Consider the following 18,029-nt stretch of genomic DNA (forward strand, 5'->3'; position numbering starts at 1 on the left):
ACAATTACATGCTAGAATTACACTTACAAGAGCACAGGTTTAAAAATCTACTCAAAAAAGTACCCAAATACTCTATATGTGAGATTAGTTACTTTCTACTCATGCACAAAAACAGTCTCAGCCCCTAATGCGGCTGTAATGACAGGCGGGAGTAATAACATGCTAGGAATAATAAGTCTTCTCTCTCACCAATTGACGCCAATAACCCATAGCTCACTTAATGACCTCAGCTGTGACGTCTTTTGTAATGACGAAGACAAACTTCCATGGGGATTCTCTCACACAGGTAATTATGAAGAATAATGACACTTAAACAACAAGGCGCCCGGCTTTGTCAGTGTAAGACTCAGCCTCATAATAATAATACACGATTTAAATATGCTTTAACGTTTTAATAACTGCTAAAATTGAGTAATGCATTTCATATGTTTATTTCAGTAATTAAAGACACCCACTATGTTTTTGAAATATTACACATCGTCTGGAATGAGAAAACAAAGTGTCTTTAACTGTGTAATGCAATACATATGAAAGTCTCAAGGGGGCGCACTGATAGAAGGAGTTAGAACTTCAAGGGGCAGCGCTGCAGAATAAACCCTGCAGTTATATGATGAATCTGTCCCTTGTATTTCTTTCTCAGGTTTGTGTCACATCAAAACAGTACTGATGCTGAGATAAAACCTTTAATATGTATCTGTGTAAATTTGAGTTAAATATTAGACACTATGAGCTATTCACAAATCTGCCTTTAGCATTTATTTTGTACATGTTGTGAAGCTTTAGCACAGAATGTTAATTACTGTTCACGGGCTGGCCGCCATTTTGAGTTGTAAAAACTGCCTATATACTTACTTACAGAGACAATAGTACATTTTTGTTTTGGTTATTAATGTAAAACTGTGAATATTTGATTAATAAAATGTGAAAGTAAAATATGCCATGCAGATGTTGTACAATAAGTTTATGGAATGCGACAGTAGCTCAGTTGGTAGAGTGTGCCTGACGCTGACCCACAAGTTGGCGGTGCGATTCCAGCTCCCACAGATGAAAGCTATTGTTGTGTCCTTGGCCAAAACACTTAACCCACCTCGCCCTCAGTGTCTGTGTACACTGATGTTTGAATGTGCGTGTGAAAGGGTGAGCGTTTGATGTAAAGCGCTCTGAAGGAGGAAAAGTGCTGTATAATAATGTGACTCGTATCATGGAGCAAAATGAAATTGTATATTTGTTAAAAGCTGAATAAACCCTGCTGTCGTATGATGCACAGAACGAATAATCTGTCCCTTGTATTTCTCAGGGGTTATGTCCTCACGTCTTTCGAGCTCGGGAGGGGCAGTATCATGAGAGTTCTATTAGGACTGGCATAATGGGTGTTTGAGAGCGGAGAGCGGATGAGCACCACCGGACATCATCCATGCACAGAAACAAAGAGCGTTTGAGGTCTGAGATGGGCTTTGTACCGGACTCTGGACCTCAATTGTTTTCTCTTTTGTATGGAAATGACCAGTTTAATGTGCTTCTGCTACTCTGAGGGTAAACACTGAGGCTTTGGGGTCAGTAATGTGTTTTTCTATGCATATGCGGAGCAAATAAGAACAATATAGGCTAATCAGAAGTTTGTTTTTTTTTTTTTTTTGCATACCTTTGGCTATTATATTTTATAAAAGCAAGCACAGGCTATTATATGAGGTATATATGGCCAGATAAATGATACAAATTCAAAAATAAATAAAATCTAAATAGAAATAGGCCTCAATGGCTACTATGGTTCATGATAAAAGTTGAATTGAAAGAAAATCATGAGAAAAAGAGGTGCAACAATTAATCAGAATAATTGTGACTAGTGATTAGTCGAGTATAAAAAAATAAGTGTATTTTGATCATGGGAATCCTTAACTGGACTACACACTCTAAACACATGCCAAAAGTCTTATAATGAAGACTATAACGAACAGTCTTATAACAAACACTTAATATTGTCTATCTAACCTTAAGTCACCATATTTTAACCTTTATTTATTAACCCTAATCATTTCCTTAGTCTGTTTTCAGTTTGTTCAACAACACAGCAGCCTAAATACTCAAATAACCAAAATCAATTAGTACACTATTGATTCTTGAAAAACACACAATTTGTCAAGTTTTCTTACACAGTGCGTGCTATGCTTAAACCCATTTAAATGGAAATAGTCTGCCGAAGCTTAGGGATGCTGCAGTGGACGTGCTGTTTTTGATGACATCGCTTGCAGAAAGGTTCATACCTAAAATACATACAGCACAGCCACTATCATGTCCAAGTGCTCATAAATAAAGTCGGACAAAAAGGTTACATATGCGGCTAAATCTCCAAGGTATAGTCAGCAATTCCTAACCCTCTCCTCTTTGGCTAATTCAGCAGAAACCTTTTCACCTTTCCCTCCAGGTCCATTCTGCACACATGCTACACTGTACTACAGAAGGTGCAGCAATGGCTAACTTTGCCTAGAATAGCTACTGTATACCCTCTTATCCAATGGCTATTTGCTGTCTTAAGGGTACATTATGTAACTTTTCACCTGGTCTTTCCTTTTTTATTCATTCAATTATATGTTTTCATGGTTAAAAACACATTTGTACTGTGCGCAGGGTCACCTCTCCACAGATAAGACCTTTAACTTAGCCAGGTTGATATAAATAAGTTTAATGCAATACTGTGCAATGTTCCAGGCAAAACAATTTCCATAGAGACAATCGGGGGAAGAAAAGTTAGTACACTTTTAAGAACCAGCAAAAAAGACTAACGTTTGTAGACCTAAGACTAATTATTGTTTGTGGGAGGTGGAGTAGTTGCTGTCTTTGTGTCCATATGCAAGACACTTCAGCCATAATTTAGTGTAAGGTTTATGCACTTAATAATAAAAGGAATGTAAGTTAAAGGTGAACTGTATAACTTTTATGGGGGAGAGTATGGCAGTTGCTTTCCTCATGGACATGTTATTGCTTTGTCTGGAATGCTGTACAGTATGACATTATCTATCTCCGTGGTGACACAACCAGGTCACGTTATAGCTCTATCTGTGCAACACAAAGAAAATGCATGTGTTTTTGAGTAATAAAAACAAAAGTAACTAAATAAAGGCAAGATGTTTAATGCCATACTGTGGAACATTCAAAGCAAAGGAATGGCATCTCTATGGAAACAAGAAGGTGTTAAACCCCTCACTAAAAATGTTAAATATACACATATTTCACATGCTCAAAATGAATTTGAGAAAGGGTATAACACTTTGATGGTATTGGTTCTTAAAAGTGCACTAATTTTTCTTCTCCTGATTGTCTCCACGGGAATCGTTTTTGCCTGGAATGTTCCACAGTATCGCATTAAACAGATTTATCTCAAACAGGTGGCACAACCAGGCCAAGTTAAAGGTCTTATCTGTGGAGCGGTGACCCTGCTCACAGCATAGTATTAACTGTTAACATATGACATATTTAGATTGCCATGTTACAGAAAACAATGTATTAAATGTTTTATTCCTTTCAGTTTCGTTTCTGACTCCCTTTGCTAAGTCACTCCCGCTTCAGAGTGACATCACAATACAATCACATGCATCCCGCTAATAAAAGTACTGCACATTACATTAAGTTTGATAGGGGTTAGAGCGCTGCAGAGAGCTTCCTGGTTACGTGGGATTGTGGGTTCGCTCATACTGCTTAACCGTAAGGAGGGTTTGAACAGGAAAAGATTACTCAAACATGCACATGACATATAAACTTTGGCATGTTTTTGATAAGAATGACATGGTAGGGAACTCCAAGAAGTCAATTTTGCATGATAACCCCACTTTAATGAGCTCTGCAAACCAATGGATGCAAGAAGTTAACTACGCTATTGTTTTAAAATGACACATAAGTCATATCTTCTAATTGACTCCATACAAACCAATATGGAAACCAAAACATCATGCGGACATCATTACTTTCTGAACATTTATTTCACCCGTACATGCAGTAAATGTGCTTTATAAACAGTTCTGGATTGCCATCAGAGGAGCCTTGATAAGGAGAAGATGCAACTTTGGGTTTGTATAAAAGGATGCGCCTCCAGCTGAAGAATTACTACTTTGGGCAATAAACATGTGGAACAGCTCCAGCCACCTCCTCCCCACGCGCTGTCACATCAAAAAGGTCACCGCAGAAATAGTTGTCGTCATGTGCACTTTTATGAACAGTGCTTTTCAAACCGCCAAATGAAACAATGTCGCTGGTGTTTCGGAATCATCTGTATCTTATCATTGGGAGGGGAGAAAAAAATCCTCTTAAACAGAAAAACGTGGAGAGGCCAGGCGTTTCTTCAAAGTGCCTTTACCAGAGCGGCTGTTGTCTTTGAGGAGGAGGAGGGAGATTGCTTTCAGCGGTCTCTGGTTCTCATCATTCTGACAATAAAAACCCAGCAGTTGAAACAAAGCAACGTTTCATGAAAAAAAAAAAAAAAGTAGAGGGGGCTTGCAGATTTCCGCTGTCTCAGATTGTCCCCTCGTCCTGTCCACCAGCCAAAATAGCAGTGAGGCCGTGAGGTTTTTAGAGTTTTCTTTAGAGGACTTAATTCCAATCTGGCACCCCGCGGTTTAGAGGCTGGGTACCAAAGAGCGCGAGATGGTTTAAAGATAAATGAGTGATTGTGCTTAGAATTCCCGCAGGTTTGTTTTCGGAGCGTCAGGAATTTATTGCAGCCCTTTGACGCCTTTGTATTGGTTAAATATGAGAACAATACCAAAAGTGGGACTATAAATCAGCGTGCCATTGGAGAAAATGAGTTCAGTTTACTGCTGTCAGTTCAGGCACTTCTGCTGGTTTACTATAAAACGTGTGTTTGCATTTAGAAAGAGGTCTGAAAGTCATACAAGGGAACCTGTAAGGGTGTTGGCATGGGTTGTCACTATTAATGAGATAACATTCACAGAAATAGGAAAAGTTCTTGCATACAAAAGACACATTTCATTTGGTATGGTACAACTATTACCATTCAGTTGTGTCTTATGTGGTATAACTTGATTAGGAAAGAAACTATGCTTGTCTTCATAAGTTACCCTGCACTAAAATTGACGTTGTTTGTGTATTATAAAAACTGTTCTTGCAGCACTAAAGGGCTGACTAGTCTTGAATGACAATACATTTTCAATAGTTTTAAATATTTGATATAAAACCCAACTTGTTGCCTTTATTTCCACTCCCTTGGATAATGTAGAAATGTCTTAAAGGTACAGCATCAAATTGACCTGTTCCTTGTTGAACGTTTGAGTAAAGTAACACTTAACAGCGCATGCGTATATCAAATAGTATATGTATTTACACTGTACACTTTTTACATTTGATGGCGATAAAATGCATTATAAAAAGTCTTTGTCACACATCAGCAGCTGTGGACACCTGCGATAGTCTCGGGTCGGACTCTATCTCAAAGCGGTAGTGGTAGCCCTCCCACACCTCCCTGCACGCATCCCGCATATCATAGATCCTCTTCTTGATTCCCTTTCGATTTAGGTAAAGAACGAAAAGAAATATGAGTCCGATTAAGCCTAAGACGAGTCCCAAAAACACATATGAAGTCTGCAGCGCCAAATCTCCCCCTGCATCTCTCTGGTGACACCCTAGAGTTAGCTTCCCCGCCTCTAGCAGAGACGTATTCCTCATACTGACTGGGAACGCACACACAAGTCCATCGACGTCCCGAATGCGCGCTTGTGATTTATTGACCCACAAAGTGAAGGGTTCAATCCCGCACTTGCACATAAATGGATTGTCCCCAAGCACCAGCGTTGTTCCCGGGATGTTGTCCAACTCCCTTACACCCTCCTCCGGGACGGTTTTAAGAGCGTTGAGGGACAAATCAAGTTCCTCAAGCCTCTCCAAACCCTGGAATGTGGAGTTGTGGATGGCTACCAGAGAGTTGTTGGACAGCTGCAGACGGCGCAAGTTGGTCAGGTGGGAGAAGATGCGAGCGGGGAGTAGAATGAGGCTGTTGTGGGATAGGTCCAACACTTGCAGAGCACCCAGCGAGCTCCAACGCAGAGAGGTGGCCAGGTCCATGACAGAGGAGTGGTTGTAGAGAGCCCGGCTGAGGTTGAGCTCCCGCAGAGACTGGTTCTGGACGGTGAAGGCCTCGGGGTGGATGACAGCCAGCTGGTTGTTGCTCAGGTCCAAAGAGCGCAGGCTGCGGAGTCTTGAGAAGGTTTGGGATTCAACCTCGGAGATTCTGAAAGTGAAGAAAGAGAAGTTAGTTTAATAAAGCATCATAAAATTTGTAAAATAAATGGACATAAATGTGTATAAATGCACTGAAAATGTACTACTGACATATACCTGTATGGGCTATGTGATGAAAGTCATGGGAGTCTATTAAATACACATATGTGTATGTCTATTAAATATACATATGTGTGAAATCCTGTTAATAAGCTTAGACTCTGTCTGGGACTATACAGTTTTTTTCCCTTCTGAAAATATGTAGGTCTAGGAAAAAAACAAACATAAAACAGTTTATTGGCTATTTGGTTGGAGATAGTAGCCTTACCTGTTACTGGTCAATATTCTAGGAAACAAACCATACATAAAACTGTTTTTACTAGGCTATTTGGCTGGAGATAGTAGCCTTACCTGTTATTGCTCAATGAAAGCGTTGTGACATTCTCCAGACCAATAAAACACTCAGGTCCAATTCGGCCGATCTGATTGCCTGTGATGAACAGATTCCTCGTGTAGCCCGGGATGCCTGTCGGGATACTCCTGAGATCTTTGGAGACACACTTCACGGTGTGAGCTGCCTCGGAGCACTCGCAACGCGAAGGACACGCCGCGTAAACGGACGCAAGAAGCGCGCAAAAGAAAAAGCACCGCGCCAAGTCCAGCATGTTGCAAAGAACTCTGCAATTTTCCAAAAAGTAAAAGCACGTAGGCTGCAAGAGTATTGATCACACGATTAGCTCTTTGAATCCTTCATCATCACCGTATGTTGTCCCGGTTGAGAATGCGCTTCAACTTTGCGGCTCCGCTGAAAGTGTGCGCTCTGATTTCCATGAGAACAGAACTGGGGTCGTGGTGAAGTGAGGGGGCTTTTGATCCTTTGCAGTGGCAAAGCGGGGCGTCGCTTCTTCTCTCACACAATGAAGTTAAAAGGACAATCGGCCCAGTGCAATGATCTGTGGGGAGGGGCTTCTCGAGCAGTCTGCGCCGTGTCCTGGTCCAACAGTCCCTCCACTCAGCCTCCGGTGACATGCTGCGTGGATGGAGAGCTGGAATGTCCACACTCATTATGTGTAGCCTATATTAACCCGATGGCATAACCTAAATCTGTGAAAAATAAACCATACTAGGTTTTACTTTTAATTAAGCCTGCTTCGGAATGAAGCCGACAAGCTGTAATTTCAACTGGGCAATTGAAACTCTAAATCCCCTGTATCGGGTCCTTATGTCCCTTCTTATTAAGCCTAGGTTTTACCATCCATGCTGCTTAAAGGGGGAGAATGGAGCCTATCATATTAGCCCACTATCAGCCTATAGGCCTAATGCACTATTTGACTTGGTTTTAGAGGACTGTTTGGTGGGGACCCCGGTAGATCGTGTCCCCAGGTGGGCGGGGACCCCCGCTGAGCACCTTTGATCCTGACTCTCTTTACACTTGGATGCTCCGCAGGATAAAAGTCAGTCCTCAGACCGTTTGAGCCCTATCAGAGCAGTGCTTATTCTGGAAACTGTGACAAGTTACACAAGAACTTCCGTAATGACACAAGTGAAGGGAGCTTCTCAAAGATTATTAATTATTAATCAAATAAAATAGATCTACACCTTTTTTTTCTACAATAATAGACGTCTTTATTATGCCACAGACATTCAGAATTCACACAGTGATTGGAAGCATATTTCAATATCCCATTAGCTTTGGTCTACAGAATAAACTATATATGAGGATTAAAGAAACAAAAGATGGTTTTAAAGCTGCAGGCTGGAATAATTATAAAAGAATAGTGGCACCAGTAATAGCATCCCAACTGTCTTTTGTCAACAGGCTGAAAGGCTGGGACCACAGGTCTCCACATTCCTGGACCTGGCTCCTGGATACAAGGCACCGCACCAGCTCAGTCATCTCACATAATACAATATTATAAGTACATGCACTCCAACAAGTAGTCTGCAGTTTGTAGTTAAAAATACACTCATACATGTTTAATATAGGTTAAAAGCACAAGCCCGGATGTGAATGAAGCTTTCATAGCACAAATCATGAATGAACTGTTCATCATATTTAAGTATGGACCACCGAATGGATTTCTGTCCATGTTTGTAGGTTATATTCACAGTTACAAATAGTATATGTTTGGACTGCGAGTTATTACACCCATAATTATAATACGTAATATATTTATATAGAAGTTAATTCATTGAATTCGTACAACAGCAATTCAAGTGATAGTGATACAAACATACAGACATACAGATGTGGCTGTGGGAGTGTATTTACAGTAAAGGGTTATGTCTTCAACATTAATTCCTCATGAAAAAATAACAGTATCAAAACCAGCCTTCTATTTTAAGGCTGTATCATATAAATGCATGAAGATTCCTTGTGAAGCTCGATTAACCAAACTGATGCTATACACATGCTACAGGCAATAGCATCACATCAACAACCACTTCCATTCATAATTCATTGTTTCTTCTGTATTACCAGCATTCACGTGAAAGTGAAATCATGAAAGATTCAGAGACGCATATGGAGTTTTAAATAGTATGAAAATAAGGGGCAGTTAGCTCAGACAAAAGGCAGCTTATTGATCGCTGTGGCTCACCACAGAGGGAGACCTGAACTTTACCAACATTTCTTGCATGCAGCACAGACACGTTAACATGCAGTAATGTGCACTCTACCCTCATCTGTGCACCATACAGACCAAAACCCACAGAGGCACAAATATGTGGTGTGAATTATTAAAACATGTAGAATGAGCCTTTTGCAGAATATTACACAGCCTGGCAGAAGACACCACATGGATTTAACTGAGCAAATTGCATCCCGTTGAATAATAACCTGGTCAATCAGAGTGTTCATGTACTGAGATGGCCTGCTTCTTTGGGCACAGAACATTAAACATGCCATCTAATGGAAGGCTCTATTCTATTTACTCAGCAAAATCCTGGTGTATTTTTGGTAAGGACACAACATTACACTCAAAATGTCTACAGTACATACTAATGACATTGGCCAAAAATGAAAGCTTTGTGAAACAGTGCTGGCATTTTACACTGACCTTCAACAGAGATATGCAGAGGTGGAGAGCAGCAGGAGCACACTGCTCAGGCCAGGGGAACCTGGGACATTCAAGTGGGCAGTGGGATTGGGAAGCGTGAAAAACCTGAGTATCCTGACTACCTGCTGCTTTGGGCAGTATCCTGGACAAAGAGAGGGATCAACACTTTTTCTGTTTGATTACAAACAATAAGAGGATTTGGATTTAGTCTCCAAAACCATGGCAACAGATTTCCTAACCTGTCTTTTAAGAACTGCTAAAACAAAATAAAAATCCCCTTTAAAACATTTTTAAAGATCAACTCAACCAAGAAGCAAGCCCTGTCTTTACCATAAAACACATGAAAGGTGTAAGTTATTGGATGAAATGAAGGAAGTTTAAGTTGACCCCTCTTTTTGTTCTTGGCACAGATTTAGAAAGCTAAAAGCTAAGTTAGTTCATCTAAACCATATTAATAGAGATTGTTTTAATGTGTTAAAACATGAAGTGTAAACTGGACTGACTACTACCATGAGATGTAAGCTTTTGAAAAAATATATGTTAGAAGATTTATGTACCATCACACATATAAGACAAAATACAGTCTGAGTATATATGGGATTTGTTTGCAGCTCGTAAGATGAGTACATTAAATCAAGCAGCAAATGCAATCCCATGAAAGGCATCCAACTGATTTGACATGTTAGTGCTCCTCTTTTAGTAAAAATGGCATCCAAGGATGAGAAGTCTAGATCAAGGGGTTAGCCTTGTAATAAAAATGTAAGTAAATTAAACAAGGCAAGGGAGTTATATTTACTAAAATGTGTACCTGTACAAGAAGATATCTAGAGCAATTCTAGTGCTGACAGGTAGTTTAGCCTTTTCTTAGCCTTTCAACAGCCACAACCCATTAAGTGCATTAGAGAGGTCCTCATAGTGGAAGCAACAGGGGGTGTGCACTCCGTTTTCTCCAAACAAACTGCTGAATATAAATGACTTTCTTGGTCTAGGGAATACCAGCTCCACTGGTCTAAAGCCAGCAGTGGGTCCCAGCCAACAGCCATGGGTTCTGCTTCTCTGGACACTGTGGTGACCCCTTTGGTTGGTTAAAGTCCTCTCATCTGCGGGGATCTGTATGTAGTGAAGCTTGCCTGTCAGCTGAGGGTAATTGCCAGAGTGAGGGAGAGGCAAACAAGAACAAGCATCATAAAAGGGAGCCAGGTCTTCAGAAAACCTGCACAACTGCACAGAAAAAATGGGTTTTAAGTATAGACACAGATTAATTTAACAGACAAGAGTACACATTTACTTTGTTCTAAGATGTGCTTTATAAGACAAACAGTGAGACCACTTGATTATCAAATGAAAATTTGTAAGAGTCCAGTCCAGAATTGTTTTCCTTTATCTATATACATGCATCCAAAGTCCACAAAACAAACTGAGTTGCTGTTGACTCCTTACACACACGTATGTAACACTTCTGCTTGTTTCCACTGAGATGTTATTGCATCATGAAGAATGTTCCACAGTTGACATTAAACTGATATCTTGATTTTTTTCCCCCAAGTACAAGTGTTCTAATATTTCAAAAGACATGCATTCTTATTGTGAACATGAGTTGCCTCATCACTGATCAGACCAGTAATTTGGCTGATGTTGTCAACTGCTCGTCTCCATGGAGACAGATAGAATAACTGTGAATCTGGGAAACATATCAGACAAAGCTGTAACATCTCCATGGAGACATACTAGTGGCAGACTCTCTACCAGAGAAGTTACATAGCGGACCTTTAATTAATAACACATAAAATATTAAAACAAGATTAGATTCAATGTTCCCACAGAATCATGTGTGAACATTGAAACTAATTAATGTTCACACATTGATTAGATTCAATGTGATGATTCAATCTGCAAATTTGTCCTAGATATACCTAGAACCAGGACTCTCTACCAGTTTCCTGACACATTAGGTTCAATGCATTTTATAAAATTATGTTCAAGGCTTTCGGAGGACACTGGAGCCTCATTCACAAACTATACTTTTCGTTTCTTTAGAAAAGTTCAACACTACAAATGTAATGCATAACGTATATAATGCATTTGAGATACATTACTGTTTACACTTCTAATTTCATATAACTATGTTATGAATTTAAAGCTTTCTTGTACCTGACATGTTTTCCGTGGATGAGGGCGAGCAGACAAAGATTGACCATGTTCCATGAAGTGCTGTTTTCATATCGCATTAGGTTCAGAGCCATAGCCACATGGGAATGACAGTTGTCACAGCAGAGGTTATGCTTCAATACAAAACAAACACATAAGTGAGGAAGCAGGACTCTGCAGTACAGTACATGAGCCGTGCTCACACAGGTCAACATCCTGCTGCTTACCATCCTGTGCTTGTATTCCTCTGAGGCATCGTGCACTGCAGTGTCCCAAGCATTGGAACCACTAGCATAAACTTTGCTAACATCAAGCATCCAGTACCTGGAAAAAAATCAGTGATCAAGAAAAAGTTACAACACAACTTTAATTATTAATGGCAATGTAATCAAAGCACATGTCGATTACTTACTTGGTTGGTCTTCCAAAAGCCATGTTATCTTCCTGCACAAATTAAACAATGGGAAATATGATTTAGTTTTTAGATCTACGGTAAGATAACATAATCAGAGAGACATTATGACTGACTGAAGCGGAGGACAATTGTACTTATTTGGTAGTAACATGTAGACCAGACTGAGGTTAAAACCCAAACAAAAGCCCCCAAAAGTACATTTGTTCACTTGTGCAGTAAATGTGACATATCTCACAATCTGAAAACATGGAATGTCCTTTTAAAGGTAGAATAAACAAAACCAAGGCACTGTTTTTGTTAAAGTAAATTTAAAACAGTCCAAACAACAACCTTTCGTGGAGAATTATCTTACTCTTCACCATAATTACTATGACCCCAACCTTAATGTTGCATTATCTGGTTTTCAAAGCACAAAAGGAAGATATAGTTTTTTATTTAAATGTACCCAACTAGTTCTTAGCTCCCACAAACCCTTGGGCATATCATTAGTATTCACATAGCTTTTGCAGATGACAGGCGTGGAACGCCAATACTTAATTAATCCTAGCAACAGATGTGATTCTTTTCTCCGGTTTGGCGATAGGTAAAGTAACGTAAGTTAAATGATTTACGTCATAGGGACCTGATGTTTGGTCCCTACAAAGGAAAGGCCTTCATGAATTGATAAATATCCACTTAACCACACACACACACACACACACCCACACACACACACCCACACACACACCCACACACACCCTACACCCACACACACCCACACACACCCACACACTAGAAGCATAAACTAGAGGCTACAGGTGACTCACTGAAACATAGTATGGCCCGGCAAAGTCTCGAATGACTCCAGTGGAAGTACAAATCCCCATGTGTCCAATGAAAGGCAGCAGCCATCTGAAATAAGCACACAAACAAAGGCATTGTGAACAATAACAGTAACTGTAAACCAAAGGAAACAGTGGGGGCATTGTGGCAGACGTGACCTGTGTGGATTTGTTCTACCACTTTACAAAACTAGCTTGCTTAAATCAACTTACAATTTTATACTCTCTGTAAGACTAACTCTGAAAGTGGCCAAATAAATAAATACTTAAACAAAAAAGCAGTCATCACGCATTAATGGGAAATATATAAATGACACGGTACCTCTCGCGTTAAAACGCACATATGCAGTAAAAATAAACTGTAGTATGTTTTGAAATACATTTGGGATCTGAATCCTTTGGACTTTATTTTGTGAACATTATACAATTTGTGGCTTTAGTGCTGTATAAGCCACAGAAGTGTAAAGTGCTCTTTTATTACACCTTATATCACATATTCTGTTAGTGTACATTTGCTGCTAGCATGCTAGGCTAATAACAGTGGAGCTGTCACTTGATCCCGTGTAGAGCTGAGGCTGTCATTTACAGTAAAACTCACGATAACACAGGGATCGGTGTCCAGACAATACAGTAAGGAAAGCGACCGGCCCCTGGGTCTATTCTCTCTGAAGCTAAATGATAATTCCTCATAGTCTCTTCTTTCTCGTCAACATCCGCCATCACCAGCAGCTGTGGAGAAAGAACTTCATCTGCCGTTTACGGCGACGTCAAGCTACGCACGCGAGGGCTGACCGGAAGTCCATAAATATAATATAAAACTATTATAAACGCAATATAAAACTAATATAAACACAATATAAAACTAATATAAACACAATATAAGACAAATATAAACACAATATAAACATAATATAAACCTGATATGAACATAATATAAACCTGATATAAACATAATATAAACCTGATGTAAACATAATATAAACATAATATAAACAATATATAAAGCTAATATAAAACTAATATAAACACAATATAAACCTGATATAAATATAATATAAACATAATATAAACCTGATATAAACATAATATAAACATAATATAAACATAATATAAGGATATTTTTAGATCATTAGATGTGTACTAAGCATTCTATATCAAATGAAAATCACACAAAACACTGGATAAGTACATTATTAGCTGTATTTTACTTTGAACTAGCACATAAACTGGATTAACGTAAAAACATGAAAAGTTTTCCAGAACTTACACATCAATTTTCCTAAAAAATAAATAAATAAAATTAAAAATAAAATAAAACATAGGCTGAAGCTAGGCCACATTCATTCATCACTCATTATGCCATAGTCACTCGACTGAAATAAATAATAAAAATCTAAGGTTTGTTTTTATTACCTGGTTAAAAATTTCACTGTTGAAGTGGCCTGATGAAAGTAACTTTTCAGACAGTAACTTTTCTGGCAGAACGTTGTATCTACGGAGATATTAATGCTTTATCAGTAAAATTCACACTGTGGTATTAAATTTAGTCTTGCTTCACTGTAGATCTAAAACTTGGCCTGTAGATTTAAGTGATCTGTTCTGAGTAGACTATAGTATTTATATTTAAGAACAGTATTTAATGTTTAATTTCTAACCACACATGTTCAAACGGTTCTCATGAGACCAAGAAACAAACAAATAAACAAACATAACAGCACAGGTCATTGTATGCTTCATCTTTAATTGAGTGCTGCTCATTTCTTTTTGCTTTTGCACAGGACAACTCCAGCTCTTCAGTAGATCCGAGTTGGAGTGTTGCGGCTATTGAAAAAGTTATCTATAGCGAATGGTGGATGTGGAAGCAAAGAGGAACCCAGGGGATCTGCTGGGGCCCTGTGTATTCCATACTGGGTCCCATTAGAAGTGACAAGTGATATATTGTGCGAAAGGCAAAAACAAACTACTCAGCAAAAGTCTGCAGACGTTGATAAATGAAGGCACACTGGACTCATCATCAGGGAGCGCTGGGAATTCTCCAGCAAAATGCCACCTCGATATCTAGCCGAGCCATCTAACCCAATTAGGCCAGAAGATCTGCTGCTTCTCTGACACACTATAACTTGCAGTCAAAGGTTTTCTAAGTAAAATGTCAAGTGTCTACTTGTTTCCTGAGTAGCTCCCTGGACAGTGATAACAGAGCCCAAAACGAAGTCTCACATTCTATAACTTTAGAGACACATGCATTGACCAGAAAGGTTAATAAGAAAATATAATATGTTGGGAAAACTAGGGCTGCACAATACAGCACAAACATATCGATATCTGCAATACTGGCTAATGCAATACTCAATATCTCAAGAAAATAAATTGTAACAAAATAAAGGACTAATCTAACATCATCATCATCATCATCATCATCATCATCATCATCATCATCATCATCATCATCATCATCATCTAACAGAAAGTTACTGTGATTTGAAAGTGAAATAATCATGCAAAATTAGAGGTAATGCTGTTAGCCTGGTTTGAATCTTGGTTTAGTTAATGTAAAGTTTTTTATCTTGACACATCAAGGCATGTAGTGTTTTGAACATAACTGAACTTATTGTGCCTAAAATAGCATTATAATATCATTATCACCATACAAAATATAGTTATAGAATATTGCATCTTTTTCTCATATTGTGTAGCCGTATAAAAACCGAGAGAAGCATTTTTAGAACCATGAATCATGTTTTAAATCCCCACTGGACCAGGTGCTTTTCCACTCATAACCTGTGCCACGACCCCTGGTGAGAAAACCTTAATCCAGCGCTCATTATGAATCAGTCCATTGATTCTTTGTAATTTGTTGAAAAGGCACTATTGATTTTTCACTAACACTATGCACACTGCAGGTTTAGGGTAATTGAAAAACAAAAGCCTTGGTTTAGCCTTTATTACAGCAATATTCACATGATATTGATTCGGACAAGTTAAGGATATTAACAATTTGGGCTAAGCTGAGTGATTGTAAATACTGCCCCTTTGTGGATTTAAGAGGCTATAACAACAACCCACACCATAAAAGGCCAGTGCAAAGTAGACAATGAATTAAAAAAGATAGGGAAAAAATTTAAACCTATGTGAACTTCTGATACTATCACTAATATTAAAGAAAAGCGGACAGCACAAGTTTACATGAAAATATCATGAAACTTGAGAGATGGGAGTGAGACCATTTCAAATATGTGTTTGTCTAAATAGACAGTATATGCAAAAGAGGCTAGTAGACAGGAAGACAAGAATCTACCTTTTCAATCAAGAAATTCTGGTTTTCTTTGTCAAATATTGTGCAAAAGAATAATAAGGTGTGGAATTTAAACAATCAGTAAATGAGTTACTCAAGGTTTCAAGCGATAGGCTATTAACAGTATCCTGGATCATAATTTGTATCTAGTCCAATCCACTTTTTTATATAGCACATTTCATAAACAGTTTCCAAAGTGCTGTACAAATACACAGTAACAACAGCAACAACAATAATAATAATATAGCAAAAAAATAAATGCACATATTTAATCACATTAGTCTTAAAACTATAAACCAGTAAAACAATAACAAATAAGCAAATAAAGGGCTATAAATAAATAATAAAATTAATTAAAATTAAATAAAAGACAGAGGACCACAAAATTTACGTGGTGTTAAAAGCCAGAGAATAAAAGTTAGGTCTTAAGACAAAACTTAAAACACTTTACTGTGGGGCTGTTCGGACGTGGGGGAGCAGATTGTTTCAGAGTTTAGGGCTGGCCACAGAGAAGGCCATGTTTGCCCTGGTTTTAAGTCTCAAAGCGAGCGCAGGGGTTTACATCTGGTGGAGATCTGAGACATACAGTATTGTAGGGCCAGTCCATTCATGATGAAATAAAAGTGTGCATGACAAAAAGTTTAAAAGACAAAAAAGTCAAAAGTCACTTTGGATAAAAGCCATAGATGGTAAAAACCATTGATCTGCTTGTCAAATTTCAAGTCGCTGTCTATGGTAACCTCAAGGCTGGCGACTGTAGGGCGCAGATCATTTTTGAGGAGTCCCACATCAATGAGGGGAATGACAGATCCAAACGGTATCAATCTTTGTTTCATTCAATTTTAACAAGTTTTGGGCCAACCGAGCCTTGACGACAGATAGATAGTCGAGTAGAGGGGTCAAAGGTCAGTGATCATCACCAAGTGGGAGCAGGTAAAGGGCAAAAAGTATAGGGCTAAATGCACCATGAGGACTGTACACAGAGGAGGCTTGGTTCCGAGGCTCACCTGTGCAGACAGAGGCCAAAGGAGACATGTCGCTGATATTACGTTGATGCAAACTGCCTTGTCAGACAAAAGTGTCAAAGAGCAGCTCTGTAGCGTCCATTCACAGAAATATACATGATCCGAGCACTTTTTTGCTCAATTCTGAGCACTTGTACTGTCACTGCACATTGGTTGGGCCGCGTTCACACTGCATTTGCCACCTACTCCAAAGTGTGAGTGAAGCCGTTCTGAGACCTCCTGTTTTGAGGTCTCTTGGACCAGCCATTTACTGTGGTCCAAAGTGCGACTAATGTTTTTACACCGGCCCAAGCTCACCACTCTTGGAATGAATGCTCTTTTACGTCAACCTAACTAATGACCGTGTGAAAACTAAGTGTGAACTGTGTCATATTTTGCATAATCGTTCAGGGCCATAACTATCACAATTGTTTTCCTTATTTAGGTTTAGGTCTGAGGATGAAGTTATAAATAGGACATGATGTCTCAGGCCCCCATTCCTGTTCAAAATTGGTTTGTTTTTCCACAACAAATAGCTTTTTCTCTTCTCTCAAACCATTTCTTTTCTCTGGATCAGATCTAAACCTCACTATCTTTGAGATGGAGATGTACAGCAGATTGAAGTCCCTGACTGAAGGATTATACAGACACCTTCAAAAAGCTACTTTTCCACCTGCTCTACGGCCATGCTTCGGGTGTCATTAAGCCATGGCTCTGGTTTGGGTTTTGGGTACATGGCTTTCAAAGGAGCTACAATGTCTAAAATGTCAGTACAAATAGACATAAATATACTCATTAAATGCTCTGTACCCATGGATGTAGGGAAGAATGTAAGCTCAGATGCCATAAAAAGAGGAGTAAAAGCAGGCTGTGTTGGACTGGATAACACGACCCTTGCACACAGGAGCAGGCAGTGTCACGTCATTGTCTAAGTTAAAATCAAACATGACAGGATTGGGTCATAATAAACTGCATTTCCAATGACACTGAGAACAGGAAAACCATAAGACAATACCAGGTCTAAAGTGTGTCCGTGCATCGGTGTAGGGCCAGTATTGTGTCAAA

The 18,029-nt window shown here is 39.0% G+C and overlaps 2 protein-coding genes across 2 annotated transcripts; both read right to left on the bottom strand.

Moving 5' to 3' along the window:
* Positions 1-3,958: 3,958 nt before the first annotated feature.
* On the bottom strand, positions 3,959-7,136 carry tpbga (trophoblast glycoprotein a). The gene is made up of 2 exons (XM_033975362.2): positions 6,637-7,136; positions 3,959-6,235 (listed from the first exon to the last, which is right to left on the bottom strand). The coding sequence occupies exons 1-2, from the start codon at positions 6,888-6,890 to the stop codon at positions 5,386-5,388; spliced, it is 1,104 nt and encodes a 367-aa protein (XP_033831253.1). The 5' UTR covers positions 6,891-7,136; the 3' UTR covers positions 3,959-5,385.
* Positions 7,137-7,833: 697 nt separating this feature from the next.
* Positions 7,834-13,448, bottom strand: tmem222b (transmembrane protein 222b). Its single transcript, XM_033975175.2, has 6 exons — positions 13,267-13,448; positions 12,654-12,738; positions 11,845-11,876; positions 11,660-11,756; positions 11,436-11,566; positions 7,834-10,505 (listed from the first exon to the last, which is right to left on the bottom strand). Exons 1-6 carry the CDS (start codon positions 13,386-13,388, stop codon positions 10,418-10,420), a joined length of 555 nt encoding a protein of 184 aa, XP_033831066.1. The 5' UTR covers positions 13,389-13,448; the 3' UTR covers positions 7,834-10,417.
* Between the last annotated feature and the right edge of the window lie 4,581 nt (positions 13,449-18,029).

Source organism: Periophthalmus magnuspinnatus, chromosome 11 (genome assembly GCF_009829125.3).
Source record: "Periophthalmus magnuspinnatus isolate fPerMag1 chromosome 11, fPerMag1.2.pri, whole genome shotgun sequence".
Taxonomy (NCBI): domain Eukaryota; kingdom Metazoa; phylum Chordata; class Actinopteri; order Gobiiformes; family Gobiidae; genus Periophthalmus; species Periophthalmus magnuspinnatus.